The sequence below is a fragment of the Petromyzon marinus genome, chromosome 33, assembly GCF_048934315.1.
Source record: "Petromyzon marinus isolate PM22_M1 ecotype Great Lakes invasive population chromosome 33, UKy_Petmar_22M1.pri1.0, whole genome shotgun sequence".
In the NCBI taxonomy this organism is placed as follows: Eukaryota; Metazoa; Chordata; class Hyperoartia; order Petromyzontiformes; family Petromyzontidae; genus Petromyzon; species Petromyzon marinus.
The window spans coordinates 11,881,764-11,898,032 of NC_133699.1; the positions used below are offsets into that span (position 1 = coordinate 11,881,764).

The window sequence follows — 16,269 nt, forward strand, 5'->3', positions numbered from 1 at the left end:
ATTTAACCATTACCTCTGGCTCTGTCCAATAACCTGGCAATGCGCTATCGCCAATAGAGCACCAAGCCTGCCACCAGCGCTGTAGTGATGTCACTCCACGTACTGGCAAATGGCAGCAGCTCATGTTTGTGTGTTGTTTGTGTGTTTGTGTGCGCACGTTCTTCAGCTTGTGTCTCACTTGGGCATCTGTCCGTACAAGCAAGCGGAATGTTTCTTCAGTCAATTCGGTTGCAAATACAAGGTATGGCTTCTCACGAACATTGTTACCGTCACAAGTCATTTTACATCCGCCACTGGGTGGAGGCTATCCCATACCATCGCCAGCCTTCACCTTCCTTCAATGCTACAATCCATTTCGCTCTTGCAGATGAACAGAGGATATCGCTTCATCTCCGTGGTTGCAGTCCTTTCAGACATATCCTCTCCTTTAGCTGCCATTCTGTATGTTGTCCATCGGCCATCTTCCAAGCAAACTTTCTTTGGCTGCTGTAAATCTCCACGTGATGAGCCGCTTCATTGAGCTATCATTTGTGGCCAGTCGCTTCTGAAAAAGAGCTCTATTGCTCAGTGGGCCTTACCCGGTAAAATAAAATAAAAATGTTGGTATATTTTTTTTTTAACGTATGTTAAGCGTCGGTACGTTTCTTTAATTATGCAAGGTCATAAGGAACGTGTGGCAAACTGACGATGGGAGGGGATTCCAAAGTTGAGCCGTGCGGGAGAAACGAAAGCGTTCTTGACCGCCCCGTGTTGCCCACGAGCGCAATGCCCCCTCCTCCGCTGAATGTCGGCCGTCGTGTCTCGCAGGGCACACTCCAGGGCCTCAAGGAGCACGAGTCAGGTGCCACCCAGCAGCACCTGTCCCTCGTGACGGCACGCAGCGCCAACCTGGAGCTCAAGGTACGGGTGCCTTCCCTCCTCTTTCTCATGTATGTATGTTGTCTGCCGTACCGTATGTTGAACTTCTTTCGCACCGTGCATAGCCAACCGTGCCAGTGGGATGTGCAGGGGAAGGACAACAAACTTAAACACATGATGACGGTGGTGGTAATGATGATGGCTGACAAGAAACTAGACACAAAAAGCAGTTTTAAAGAAATTAGTTTTCAATATAGATGATTTAAAAGTGCGCAGCTTCAGTGGCTTCCTAATATCAGATGGAAGAGCATTCCAGACGGCCGCAGAAGCGCATCTGAAAGCGCGCGCGATGCAGTGTGCGAGTCCGTGGGTCTCTGTGCGATGAGTCTATGGGTTTCTGTGTGAGTCTATGGGTCTCTCTGTATGTACGTACGTTGAACTTCTTTCACACCATACGTAGCCAATCTAGATTATTTAAAGGTGCAAAGCTCCAGTGGCTTTGGGCTTTTAAAGTGTCTGTCTCACCGTCGTGTTCTCGTAAGTTGACGCGGCAAAGCGTTAACATCGCCCTATGCTGGAGAATGACCTCCGGAAGGGGTTATCACAGAGCTAATTGTGAGGTCAATTCAGTTTTGCCTCCTGTCCAACGCGGGCCCACTGTAGCGAGATTTATCGATTTTTCTTAATAATCGGATAACACGTCACTTGTGTCTCAACAATAAAACCAAATAACTTGTGAGTCCATCGGCTTATTTCACCTTCTGGATTAATTGTGCGTTACGCACACGGTTTAAACGTGGGTCTGGAAGTTGAGAAATCCCATGAGGTTACGTGCTGATGATGATGATCCCCCCGGGGAAGTCCGATTTAATCAGCTGACACTTTCCGCCCACCTCCCTGCACCTCCTCCTCCTCTTTCCCCCCTCTCCCTCCCACCGCGTGTCCCTCCGTGCACCTCCTCCTCCTCCTCGCCAGGTGTCCATGTTGCAGTCTCAGCTGGCGGAGAGGGCCAACAGTGCGGATCTGCTGGGGACTCGCGTGCGGGAGCTGGAGAAGGAGCTCATCTCCGTGGGGCAGACGGCCAGCAAGAACGAGTCACGCCTCGGGCACACGCAGGTGAGCGGGCGTGCACGCAGACGTGTGTGTGTGTGTACGTTGACGTGTGTGTGTACGTTGACGTGTGTGTGTGTGTACGTTGACGTGTGTGTGTACGTTGACGTGTGTGTGTGTGTACGCAGACGTGTGTGTGTGTGTGTACGCAGACGTGTGTGTGTGTGTGTACGTTGACGTGTGTGTGTACGTTGACGTGTGTGTGTGTGTGTACGCAGACGTGTGTGTGTGTGTGTGTACGCAGACGTGTGTGTGTGTATGCAGACGTGTGTGTGTGTGCGCAGACGTGTGTGTGTGTGTGTGTACGTTGACGTGTGTGTGTGTACGCAGACGTGTGTGTGTACGCAGACGTGTGTGTGTGTGTGTACGTTGACGTGTGTGTGTGTGTGTACGCAGACGTGTGTGTGTGTACGCAGACGTGTGTGCGTGCGCGCAGACGTGTGTGCGTGTACGCAGACGTGTGTGTGTGTACGCAGACGTGTGTGTGTGTACGCAGACGTGTGTGTGTGTGCGCAGACGTGTGTGTGTGTGTGTACGCAGACGTGTGTGTGTGTACGCAGACGTGTGTGTGTGTACGCAGACGTGTGTGTGTGTACGCAGACGTGTGTGTGTGTGCGCATACGTGTGTGTGTGTACGCAGACGTGTGTGTGTGTGTGTACGCAGACGTGTGTGTGTGTGTACGCAGACGTGTGTGTGTGTACGCAGACGTGTGTGTGTGTGTGTACGCAGACGTGTGTGTGTGTGCGCATACGTGTGTGTGTGTACGCAGACGTGTGTGTGTGTACGCAGACGTGTGTGTGTGTGTGCGCAGACGTGTGTGTGTGTGTGTACGCAGACGTGTGTGTGTGTACGCAGACGTGTGTGTGTGTGTACGCAGACGTGTGTGTGTGTACGCAGACGTGTGTGTGTGTGCGCATACGTGTGTGTGTGTGTGTACGCATACGTGTGTGTGTGTGTGTACGCAGACGTGTGTGTGTGTGTACGCAGACGTGTGCGCGTGCGCGCAGACGTGCGCGTGCGCAGGCTCGTTTTTGTGCGTGGAGGGCGGTGGAGCGACGCTCGCAGCAACGTCGCTCAAACAGCGGATGAGAAACGACAGGGGGCTCAAACGCAACTCGAAAACCCAGAATCTCAGCGGTTCCAGCTCCGTGGCTATTTACCCACGAGCCACCCACCCACCCCACCAACTCCCGAGACTCGTACTTTAAATAAATAACGCCTTCCCTCCACAATGCCCACACACTGCCCTGCGAAAAACCTGGTGACCCCCCCCCATGAGTTTCCCCTGCATTTGACCTCAACGTTTGGCAGGCATGTGACTTTCGTCCCTCACCCTCTCCCCCCCATCCCTTTCGCGTGCTGTGTGGCGTGCTGTGTGGCGTGCTGTGTGGCGTGCTGTGTGGCGTGCTGTGTGGCGTGCTGTGTGGCGTGCTGTGTGGCGTGCAGCGCATGCTCGCCGTGCAGACAGAGCGGCTGCTGCGCCTGCAGGAGTCGATGCAGGGCACGACGCGGCGCGCCGACCACGACGCCCTGCGCGGCGACCTCGACGGCACCGCCGCCACGCTGCACGAGCTGGGCACGCGCGTTGCCGCCATCGAGGAGTCGGGGGGCAGCGTCACGCACTCGTCCACACCCACGCGTCTCGGTGAGGGCGGCACCACCCACTCAGCCACTCGCCACTACCCTCAGCCACTCGCCACTACCCTCACCTACTCGCCACTACCCTCACCTACTCGCCACTACCCTCACCTACTCGCCACTACCCTCACCTACTCGCCACTACCCTCAGCCACTCACCACTAGCCGCACCTACTCGCCACTACCCTCACCTACTCACCACTACCCTCACCTACTCACCACTACCCGCACCCACTCACCACTACCCTCACCTACTCACCACTCACTTCAGCTGAAGTCCTTCGGTGACAATGGTATCGAGAGACATATTTGAACGGAGCACTGTGCGTAGGTAACAAGTGAAATCAGAATCCACGTATCTGTCCACCGCGTATATGTACATTTTTGCACGTAACTTACCGTGGAACCCCCCTCGCGTGCGTGCGTGCACGTGCGTGTGTGTGCGTGTGTGTGTGTGTGCGTGTGTGTGCGTGTGTGTGCGTGTGTGCGTGTGCGTGCGTGTGTGTGTGTGTGCGTGTGTGTGTGTGTGCGTGCGTGTGTGTGTGTGCGTGTGCGTGCGTGTGTGTGTGTGTGTGCGTGTGTGTGTGTGTGCGTGTGTGTGCGTGTGTGCGTGTGCGTGCGTGTGTGTGTGTGTGTGCGTGTGTGTGTGTGTGCGTGTGCGTGCGTGTGTGTGTGTGTGTGCGTGTGCGTGTGCGTGCGTGTGTATCTACCGGTATCATCACTCAACGCCGCGCTCCCTCGCCACCGCCGCCGCCACCACGCAGCCGCCCTGGACTCGGCGCTGAGCCGTCACGATACCCAGCTGTTCGCGCACGACACTCGCCTCGCCGAGATGGACCTGCGCTTCCAGGTGCTCGAGACGGCGAGCTACAACGGCAAGCTGGTGTGGAAGATCCGCGACTACGCGCGGCGCAAGCAGGACGCGGTGAGCGGCCGCACGCTCTCGCTCTACAGCCAGCCCTTCTACACGTCGCCCTTCGGCTACCGCATGTGCGCGCGCGCCTACCTCAACGGCGACGGCGTCGGCCGCGGCACGCACCTGTCGCTCTTCTTCGTGGTGATGCGCGGCGAGTACGACGCGCTGCTGCCGTGGCCGTTCCGCCAGCGCGTCACGCTCACGCTGCTCGACCAGGGCGCGGCCAGGCGCCAGCTGTCCGACACGTTCAAGCCGGACCCGGCGAGCAGCAGCTTCCGACGGCCGACGTCCGACATGAACATCGCGTCGGGCTGCCCGCTGTTCGTGTCGCACGTAGCCCTGGAGAGCGCCTCCTACCTGCAGGACGACACCATCTTCATCAAGGTGGTGGTGGACACGGGCGAACTCGGGGACCCGTAGGCGGGGTGGTCTGTGGGGGGGCCGGGGGGGATTTGGAGGCCCCCCCCCCCCCCCCCCCGCCTTCTCCCCACCACCGAAGAGCTTCACGTGGGATCGCACGGAGACGTCCGGAGTCTTGAGGCAGACGGCCTGGCCCCCCTTTTAAGTGACGGGGACGTCCCCCCAGCCTGTGGAGCGTGAACGATATTCACGAAGTCGTAGGCTGGTGCTTTAGGCAGTGGGCCTCCTCCAGAGGAGAGATATTTGATTTGTAGTTGAGAGGTTGATTTTACTACAACTGCTGTGGTGGGGCCTTGAGGAAACTGTCAAAATTCTGAGAAAGTTGAATCGACGATGAGCAGATTTACGTTCAGGAAAACCAAGGTGTGCTTAATCCTGATGAAGAGAAAACATCGGCCGATTATAAATGTTTTTCCCTGGGGGAGTGTTAACGATGTGTGTGGTGATAAAAAAATGTTGCATTTGTGACCGTGCACTACGACCCAAATAGCCGCTTGACATTGAGTTCATCTGACAACTCACCCCTAGGAAACAGGCGAATTCTTAACTTGATCTGGTGCTTTCGTGACTGCAGGAATTACTCTTTGGTTTTTTCGGTGTTTTTATTCGCTGATGTGATCAAGGGCGAGTGAGTGTCCTTGCGACCCAGGTAGCCCCTGTGAGGGGGTCACAGTGCACGAATTGCAATTAAAAGGTTATTAGTTCAAACACACGGCCAGGGTCCACCCGGTAATTCTTTCCTGCAAGGTAGATAAAAATAGGTACCGCTTTGTAGGAAAGGGGATGTTTATTTACCCGATGCGTTAACTTGCTAACCTCGGCAACAATATTGAAGCTACACCACTGGCTGAGGGATATAAAATGAGATGAGCCATACCTCGTGCTCGCTTCAACTTGACACAACTTTGACCGTTTCCAAGGCCCCTCAAAGTGCAATACATCGATCTTCCAAGACTTAAAATTCCCTCCCGGAAGAACCTTTTTTGTCTCACTCCTAAAATCGCTTGCTCACAGCTCAAGTCGCTTCATCATCACTCGAAAAAACGCTTTTCCTCCTGGAGTGTTTCTCTCTATCTGTGGAGGAGACACGTGGAAGACAATGGAGAGACAGGTCCAGTGAGCGTGTGGGTTTTCTACAGAATGATCCAGATTTCTCCATAATTTTTCTCCAGATTTCTATGAAATTTGTCAAATTATTTGCTTTAATTCCATTATTAACACTCAAAACGAGATGATTTCAACACCTGTAAAACGTGTATTTTATTGCTATGCAATTTTGTAAACATTCACCCTTTGTTGCAGCTCCACTCGTTATATATGTAAGTTCGTTCATCACTTCCTGTCAACGGCCACGTTGGACATGGCTGTTGAGTGGCTTCGCACTGTAGACATGGCCCAATTTGACACGTTGGCTTTCGCGACCAATACCATCCATAATACAGGTTTTTTTCGGTTAGATGTGATCACATTTACCCCTCTATTTAAGGAACGAAACAGGAGGACTTCTCCACAAATCTGGCTGTCTGCCTGATGAAACTAGTTGTAATTAATGTGCAAAATGTCATATTGTAAATGTTGTGGCTTTGCTCAACACACCAGTGTGCTGTAGTAGTAACGAATTGGCATGACAAACCTTACTAATTGTCTGTATTAGGTGGTGGCGGGTTTAACGACACATTTATATATTTACGCGATCTAATCCCAAAAAAAACCTCTTACGGATGGTCCAATTTCACTCTCGTAAACTGACACCTGTGCCCCTCTGGCCAAATGCAGTTGCACTGCCTCCACGCCCAATAGCTACGCCACACTCACCCCGCCGTCGCATCCCCCCCCCCCCCTCTTCTTGACCAACCTAACCCAGCTGCAAACTCGGCTGCTCTAACCCTGCTCAGCTGGCGCCAGCGAGCGTCACAATCAGGTCACAGGTTTAAATCCCAGCTGGGCGTCAGTGCGTCGTCCGTTCGCGATAAAAACTGAAACACCACCCACCCACGCCCCCCCCCCCCCCCCCCACAACTTCATGGGGAAGAGTCAATAGCAACGTTTGTACGAAGAGACTTTCCCCGTCATCATAAGAATGTTGAAGTTTTACGGAAAACACCGGCTCGCGGCTGCCAAGGGTGATTCATGTCGCCAGAGACCCGTTTTGAGCCAACACCTGAACATTTTATTCCATTCAGGGAATGGACGTTGTGGTGTTAATAGTTTGTGTTTGGGTGTTTTTATTCCAGCCTTCAAATGGCTCGTTTTTTTCCGACAAAAGCTATGGGTCTTTTGACATGACATTTGTTTTGTAAGGTGGTGGTGATGATGATGACGTCTTCACGGCATGTTGCGGTTATTCGTACAATGCTGCGTGACGTTGTGTTTGAACCGGCTACTGCTCGACTAGGAGGTGAACAATTGTTATCTCTTGGTGACCCAGCTGCTCTTGATGTTTTTTTTTTTAAACGCAGATATAAATAAATCTAAGTAATTTTTATACTTTGTTCCGTACGTTATTGCGACCTTTAATGACCTTGAAAATATTTTTTTAATAAGTTGTATTTATTTAATTGTAACTGTGTACATTTGTCTACATTTGTGCTTGTTTCACCGACGATATCACGAATATCTTACAGACACAGAAAAGCATTTCCAGATCTCCCTCCACAGGAGCGAGAAGCTTATGTCAATGCAGCGAACGGCCGGAAGCGAAACTGCGGGCGTTCATCGGGCATCCATCGACGGTGTATCTTACCCCAAACCATAAGCACTATGTTGCACTTTGCTTAGCTGCGAGAGTGGGATGGTTGTTCGCTCGGCACCATTCTGCCGAAGAAAGTGTCGGTAAATGGGCTTCGGTGAATTGACTATTGTATCAGGGTCGACTCAGCCCATCATTCCCTTCAGGGTTGATTTAAAAAAAAAACAGTCCCAATTTATTGACAGTCTCCAAGTGTAGTTTTCCTGTGGATGACTTTACTTCTCGCGGGAATGTTGGATCGCCACCACCGGCTCAGAATACACTGTAACCTTCGACTTGACGTTGGTCACTCGAGTGAGACCGAACAATTGAAACTGGGCGCTCTTTCTGAAACCCTGATGTCAAGGCTCTTTGTATTTTCGAACAGTCAACGTTCAGCGTCGGCTTGTCGGCCACAGCATCACGAAGTCTCTACACGTAACCACCATTCTCTACCTCTCGTCTCCGGGTCTCATCTCTCTCTCTCTCTCGTTCATCTAATTTCTCTATCGCCAATCTCTTGTCTTACCTACAGCTGTGTCATCTGTATCTATTGTTAATATCTCATCTCACCCATCTGTATATCTGTGTCTCGGCGAACCGTATAGCACAGCGGGCCACTGCAAGGTCCTGATTGTGAGCCAGATTGTGAGCCCGGTGAAAGTACCCTGCCTCATATCACTGGCTTTAGCTCCTAGCTAATCTCATTGTACAAGAGGCTTACTGGCCAGGCCTTCTGGATTGGGTGACTGGTGAGTGTGCAGGAGAATGTGGTATTTCGCACGGCACGCTCGACATTGCCAACGTGTCTCTCACTGGTTATCAGCGAACTCTTGTCCGTCGGCTTCAGTGCGTTTGTGTCATTTAAGCCCAGAGGAAGCGGAGGATTGGTCCTGTAAATGTATGACTTTATTTATCAATTCGGTTGGAAGGTTTGTTTTTGGTTCATTAATTTGTTTTTAATTGGTCGATGAAACAAAACCATCACGGCCGCAACGTGGAGCAGGAGTGTCAAATATTGAACACGCGGCAGCTATTTATGGGATGGTGACGTGTGCAGAATTGTCTCCGATATGAAAGTAGGGTAACTTAAAATACAGCAGCTACAAGTGACTATTAAAACGATGTTTTACATCCGTTTGCAATGTGTGCATGTGTTGCATAACGTTTACAGTTATACATTTAACTTGCGACTCGTCGTCGTAAGAATTTAGAAGAAATGCATTAATCACTGACTGTTGACAATAAAATCTACGTGTAGTTTGTTTTGTCCGGGAATGCCTTCCTGAGTCTCAAGATTGCTTTTCTAATCAGGGTCCCGCATTGGTACGTTTTGGCCAATTTTCGATTTACACGAGTGTTCTTTTATGCACGTCGGAAGAAAGCGAAGTAGCTTGCAGAACCCCCATGCACGTTGAAGGGATGACATCTTGAAGCTCCACACACACTGCCACATTACAGCCAACTTGATTGGGAGTTTCATAAACTCCCTGTGATCCACCAAACCCTCGACTCCCAAAATCGCTGGACCATAGGCGTGCACCACTACAGCCGATTGGAAATTTGAAACAAATGAACTCGTTCTCATTATGATAGCCTCCCTTGCATGCCTGTTGTCCAGCAGTTTGGTGATTGTGGGTTGGTAGATCACACATGGATGGGGCTGAAGCTAACAATGGCCATGTCAGAGATACTATCTTGTGAGCTGAGACCACTCAGACCTGGGTTTGAATCATGATTAAACTGGGTCTCCAAGTGGAAGTATTTTATGATCACTGCCTGCTCAGCCATCGGTGAATAAACACATCAACATAACATTGCCGTGTCATTTAATTCGGCATAACCCGGATATGTGGATCTAAATAATCGATTTCCTGTGCAACATCGGTGTCCGGGCATATACAGTAGAGGAAGGCCACCTCGTGCAGATGAGAGCCGTGCTGAACTGAAATAAAATACGGCGAACCAGAAAAAGGGAATCGACAAAATATCTGAGCCAGGACCCTCTGGGAATTGAGACGTAAATAAATAATTATATAGCCAATTACATAACCTAACACGCTACACGTATGGCTGATTAACCCCTGCACATCAGCCATTGTCTTTAATTGCAAGTATTTTTCAAGGTCGACCTGATTTTTTTTGGCTTTCAGTAACTGAAAAAGAATGTTAGATCACTGGCATTTGATTGGAGGCAACAATGTGGCTCTAAAAGGAAAAATATACAATAGCCGTGTTGGCAACGCCCCTTGTATGTTGAACTTCTTTTGCACCGTACATGGCCAACCGTGCTAATCGGAAGTGCAGGGGGAATGATAACAAACGAAACACAAAAAGCAGTTCTAAAGAAATGAGTTTTCAATCTAGATTTGAAAGTTGAGGATGATGTCCTATGAAGGACCATTGCCTGAAACGTCTTATTTCCCTTTTAAGGCAACGTTATTGACGAATGAGGTTTTTTTTTAGTTCAGAATATGTATTTATATTGGAGGAATCCGATGAACTATAAAGCTCTTTTTCGCAGACGTCCAGTTATTTGTGCTTGTGGAACCCCTGCCAACGCAGCAGTGTCACCAAACAGTTTGACACGTGATGGAGTGGTATTGGCAGCATCTGGCAAACGCCGGTGTTAAGTGGCATCACAGCTGTTTTCAGCAGCCCTGTGTGCGCACGTCCAAGCTACGTACATGGGACTGCTCCGATTAGCACGGTTGACTACGTACGGTGCGAAAGAAGTTCAACATGGTGGCAGTGAACGGCGTGTGCAATAAATACCCCTTGGTTCTTTCGGTAAAGCCACGTGGGTATAAAAATAAAACAAATGAAGTCGCGACGTATTGGGGCGCAACACAAGCGTCCGTCATCAGGTGGGACAACCGCGCTTGTGTTGCGCCCGAAACGTCGTGAATTAATTTATTTTATACCCACGTGACTTTACCGAAAGAACCACAGAGTGTGGATCCCTGCAGTCACGGAAACTTCAAATCTCGATTATGTAATGCGGTGAGAGCAACGGACAAGGAAGCTTGTGGGTGATTGACGAATGTCAATCCCATCTGGAAGTGTCTACAACTCTCAGCTGTGCTGTTCTCTCACACGTGCGCTCGTCATCTTGTGCGTGAGGTGCAAGATCGCGTGTCCCTAGCTCAAGGCGCAGCCCTGCAATTTCTCACCGCCACTGCTCTGCAGGAACGGCCCTCCTCCACCAGAGACACCTGGAGATCTCCTCTAGCCTCTAGCGCAGTGTTCTTCACGAATTTCCAGAGGGAGATGGGCGGCCACTTTCGTCCGTGTCAGTGAGGGCCACCGCACATTTGACACCAGTGCAGGTGTTGACAGCAGCACGATGATGATGTTGATGGGGCGGTGTTTTCACTCTTTGTGTAGTGTCGAGGGCCGCACTAAAGGCCACCAGGGGCCGCCAGTGGCCCGCGGGCCCGGCAATGAAGAACGCCGCTCTCGAGAGTATTCTGACCTCTTATCGTACTTATACAGCGCCTTACTCCAGGGACTTTGGGCAGCAGTTATAAAATTGCGCACAAAGTAACAGTGGTCGAGATCAAGAGTGCGGTGGGGTTCTTATTGAAGGTGGTGGTGGAGTTATGGTGACAGGAGAAGAGGCGGAGGAGGGATTGGGGGGTAGGCATGGTCGTAGCTATGGGGTTTGGGGGGGGGGTCTAGCCAGATCCAGTGTCTTTGAAGAGGTGGAAGTACCAAACTTTACCCCACCCGGTGTCGTAGTCACCACATGACCAGGAATGTGAGGCAATCGCTCAGGTGGAGCCCCACAATGTTTGATTTGCCTCGCACGGTGGCACCCTCGAGGCTGTTACAGATCGCGACCTCCTCGTGCCCAATCCAGGGAGTGTCTATGTGAGAGAGTGTGACAGTATGTGAGAGAGAGGGGAGTGTGACAGGGAGTGTCTATGTGAGAGAGTGTGACAGTATGTGAGAGAGAGGGGAGTGTGACAGGGAGTGTCTATGTGAGAGAGTGTTACAGTATGTGAGAGAGAGGGGAGTGTGACAGGGAGTGTCTATGTGACAGAGTGTGACAGTCTGTGAGAGAGAGAGGGAGTGTGACAGGGAGTGTCTATGTGAGAGAGTGTGACAGTATGTGAGAGAGAGGGGAGTGTGACAGGGAGTGTCTATGTGACAGAGTGTGACAGTATGTGAGAGAGAGGGGAGTGTGACAGGGAGTGTCTATGTGACAGAGTGTGACAGTATGTGAGAGAGAGGGGAGTGTGACAGGGAGTCTCTATGTGACAGAGTGTGACAGTATGTGAGAGAGAGGGGAGTGTGACAGGGAGTGTCTATGTGAGAGAGTGTTACAGTATGTGAGAGAGAGGGGAGTGTGACAGGGAGTGTCTATGTGACAGAGTGTGACAGTCTGTGAGAGAGAGAGGGAGTGTGACAGGGAGTGTCTATGTGAGAGAGTGTGACAGTATGTGAGAGAGAGGGGAGTGTGACAGGGAGTGTCTATGTGACAGAGTGTGACAGTATGTGAGAGAGAGGGGAGTGTGACAGGGAGTGTCTATGTGACAGAGTGTGACAGTATGTGAGAGAGAGGGGAGTGTGACAGGGAGTCTCTATGTGACAGAGTGTGACAGTATGTGAGAGAGAGGGGAGTGTGACAGGGAGTGTCTATGTGACAGAGTGTGACAGTATGTGAGAGAGAGGGGAGTGTGACAGGGAGTGTCTATGTGACAGAGTGTGACAGTATGTGAGAGAGAGGGGAGTGTGACAGGGAGTGTCTATGTGACAGAGTGTGACAGTATGTGAGAGAGAGGGGAGTGTGACAGGGAGTGTCTATGTGACAGTGTGACAGTATGTGAGAGAGAGGGGAGTGTGACAGGGAGTGTCTATGTGATAGTGTGACAGTATGTGAGAGTATCTATGAGTGAGAGAGTGAGTGTCTATGAGTGAGAGAGTGTCTATGAGTGAGAGAGTGTCTATGAGAGTGAGAGAGAGTGTCTATGAGTGAGAGAGAGTGTCTATGAGAGTGAGAGAGAGTGTCTATGAGAGTGTGAGAGAGAGTGTGTATCTATGAGTGAGTGAGTGAGAGTGTCTATGAGAGAGAGTGTCTATGAGTGAGAGAGAGTGTCTATGAGAGAGAGAGTGTCTATGAGAGAGAGAGAGAGTGTGTCTATGAGAGAGAGAGTGTCTTTGAGAGAGAGAGTGTCTATGAGAGAGTGAGAGAGTGTCTATGAGAGTGAGAGAGAGTGTCTATGAGAGTGAGAGAGAGTGACTATGAGAGAGAGTGTCTATGAGTGAGAGAGTGTCTATGAGTGAGAGAGTGTCTATGAGAGTGAGAGAGAGTGTATCTATGAGAGAGAGAGTATCTATGAGAGAGTGTCTATGAGAGTGAGAGAGTGAGAGATAGAGTGTCTATGAGAGGGAGAGAGGGAGAGAGAGAGTGTATCTATGAGAGAGAGAGGGAGAGAGTGAGAGAGAGTGCATCTATGAGAGAGTGAGAGAGTGTCAATGAGAGTGAGAGAGAGTGTATATGAGAGAGTGTATATGAGAGAGTGAGAGAGAGAGTGTATCTGTGAGAGAGTGTCAATGAGAGTGAGAGAGAGTGTATATGAGAGAGTGTATATGAGAGAGTGAGAGAGAGTGTATCTGTGAGAGAGTGAGAGAGTGTCAATGAGAGTGAGAGAGAGTGTATATGAGAGAGTGTATATGAGAGTGAGAGCGTGTCAATGAGAGTGAGAGAGAGTGTATATGAGAGTGAGAGAGTGTCAATGAGAGTGAGAGAGAGTGTATATGAGAGTGAGAGTGTATCTATGAGAGAGAGAGAGGGAGAGAGTGAGAGAGAGTGTATCTATGAGAGAGTGAGAGAGTGTCTATGAGAGTGAGAGAGAGTGTATATGAGTGAGAGAGAGGGAGGGAGAGGGGGGGGCTGCTGTAAATCGCCGCCTCCTCTCCGTGACTCACGCCGCCTGCGGGGAGACGTGGGAGGGAGGGAGGGAGAGAGACACGGACACATTCACTCCCATAGAGACACAGAGACACGGAGACACAGAGAGACATTCACTCCCATAGAGACACAGAGACACGGACACATTCACTCCCATAGAGACACAGAGACACGGAGACACAGAGAGACATTCACTCCCATAGAGACACAGAGACACGGAGACATTCACTCCCATAGAGACACGGAGACACAGAGAGACATTCACTCCCATAGAGACACAGAGACACGGAGACATTCACTCCCATAGAGACACAGAGACACAGAGAGACATTCACTCCCAGAGAGAGACACGGAGACAGACAGGGAGAGTGAGAGACACGGAGACAGGGAGAGTGAGAGACACGGAGACAGACAGGGAGAGACAGAGACACGGAGACAGACAGGGAGAGACAGAGACACGGAGACAGACAGGGAGAGTGAGAGACACGGAGACAGGGAGAGACAGAGACACGGAGACAGGTGAGGCGGGCCACAGAGACACCCCGGACAGGTGAAGGAGACACGGGACATTAGCTCCCACCCCCCCTTGTCTCGAGGCGTCCCCGGAGGAGAGACAAGAAGACGAGGGACAGGAGACAGGGGAGACACAAGGAGACACAAGGAGACAAGGGAGACACAAGGAGACAAGAGAGACACAAGGAGACAAGGGAGACACAAGGAGACACAAGGAGACAAGGGAGACACGAGAGAGACAAGGAGACAAGAGAGACACAAGGAGACAAGGGAGACACGAGAGAGACAAGGAGACAAGAGAGACACAAGGAGACAAGGGAGACGCAAGGAGACAAGAGAGACGCAAGGAGACAAGGGAGACACAAGGAGACAAGGGAGACACAAGGAGACAAGGGAGACACGAGAGAGACAAGGGAGACACGAGAGAGACAAGGGAGACACGAGAGAGACAAGGGAGACACGAGAGAGACAAGGGAGACACAAGGAGACAAGGGAGACGCAAGGAGACAAGGGAGACACAAGGAGACAAGGGAGACACAAGGAGACAAGGGAGACACAAGGAGACAAGGGAGACACAAGGAGACAAGGGAGACACGAGAGAGACAAGGGAGACACGAGAGAGACCATGGCCGACGTGGAGGTGCATGTGGACAGCCTCATCTCCCGCCTGCTGGAGGGTACGACACGTGGAGATATACACAGATACATACACACAGATACACACACAGAGATACATACACACAGATACACACACAGAGACACATACACACAGAGATACATACACACAGAGATACATACACACAGAGATACACGCACACAGATACATACACACAGATACACACAGACACACACAGATACATACACACAGATACACACACACAGAGATACATACACACAGATACATACACACAGACACACACAGATACATACACACAGATACACACACAGAGATACACACACAGATACATACAGAGATACACACACACAGATACATACACACAGATACATACACACAGATACACACAGAGATACATACACACACAGATACACACACAGATACACACACAGAGATACACACACACAGGTACACACACAGAGATACACACACACAGATACATACATACACACACAGATACACACAGAGATACATACACACAGATACACACACAGATACACACACACACAGATACACACACACAGATACACACACACACAGATACACACACACACAGATACACACACACAGATACACACACACAGAGATACACACACAGATACATACATACACACAGAGATACACACACAGATACATACACACACAGATACGCACACACAGATACATACACACACAGATACACACAGAGATACATACACACACAGATACACACACACAGATACACACACACAGATACACACATACAGATACACACACAGAGATACACACACACAGATACATACATACACAGAGATACACACACAGATACATACACACACAGATACGCACACACAGATACATACACACACACAGATACACACACAGAGATACATACACACAGAGACACACCACACACAGATACATACACACAGATACACACACACAGATACATACACACAGAGACACACACACACACATACAGACACACACAGAGAGATACGCACAGAGATACATACACACAGAGAGACAACGTAGACACAACGTGGACACGCGGAGACAACACGGAGACAGGAACAGGGAGACAACACGGAGACAGGGACAGGGAGACAACACGGAGACAGCGACAGGGAGACAACACGGAGACAGGGACAGGGAGACAACACGGAGACAGGGAGACAACACGGAGACAACACGGAGACAGGGACAGGGAGACAACACGGAGACAGGGACAGGGAGACAACACGGAGACAGGGACAGGGAGACAACACGGAGACAGGGACAGGGAGACAACACGGAGACAGGGAGACAACACGGAGACAGGGACAGGGAGACAACACGGAGACAGGGACACAACACGGAGACAGGAACAGGGAGACAACACGGAGACAGGGACAGGGAGACAACACGGAGACAGGGACAGGGAGACAACACGGAGACAGGGACAGGGAGACAACACGGAGACAGGGACAGGGAGACAACACGGAGACAGGGACAGGGAGACAACACGGAGACA

At 50.6% G+C, this 16,269-nt stretch overlaps 2 protein-coding genes across 4 annotated transcripts in view; both read left to right on the forward strand.

Moving 5' to 3' along the window:
* The window catches only part of LOC116948469 (TNF receptor-associated factor 3-like), a 47,663-nt gene extending 42,654 nt beyond the window's left edge, over nt 1-5,009 (forward strand). For all 3 annotated transcript variants that reach the window (XM_032965163.2, XM_032965164.2, XM_032965165.2), the window contains exons 8-12: nt 167-241; nt 808-900; nt 1,834-1,974; nt 3,416-3,614; nt 4,372-5,009. In XM_032965163.2, coding sequence (XP_032821054.1) covers nt 167-241; nt 808-900; nt 1,834-1,974; nt 3,416-3,614; nt 4,372-4,943 — 1,080 coding nt within the window. In that variant the 3' untranslated portion in view covers nt 4,944-5,009. The remainder of the gene's footprint in view (nt 1-166; nt 242-807; nt 901-1,833; nt 1,975-3,415; nt 3,615-4,371) is intronic.
* An 8,576-nt stretch (nt 5,010-13,585) lies between these two features.
* Nucleotides 13,586-16,269, forward strand: part of LOC116948470 (serine/threonine-protein phosphatase PP1-beta catalytic subunit-like) — a 49,175-nt gene continuing 46,491 nt past the window's right edge. Inside the window, exon 1 of the mRNA XM_032965166.2 lies at nt 13,586-14,778. Within this exon, the coding sequence (XP_032821057.1) occupies nt 14,727-14,778 (52 nt within the window). The 5' untranslated portion in view covers nt 13,586-14,726. The remainder of the gene's footprint in view (nt 14,779-16,269) is intronic.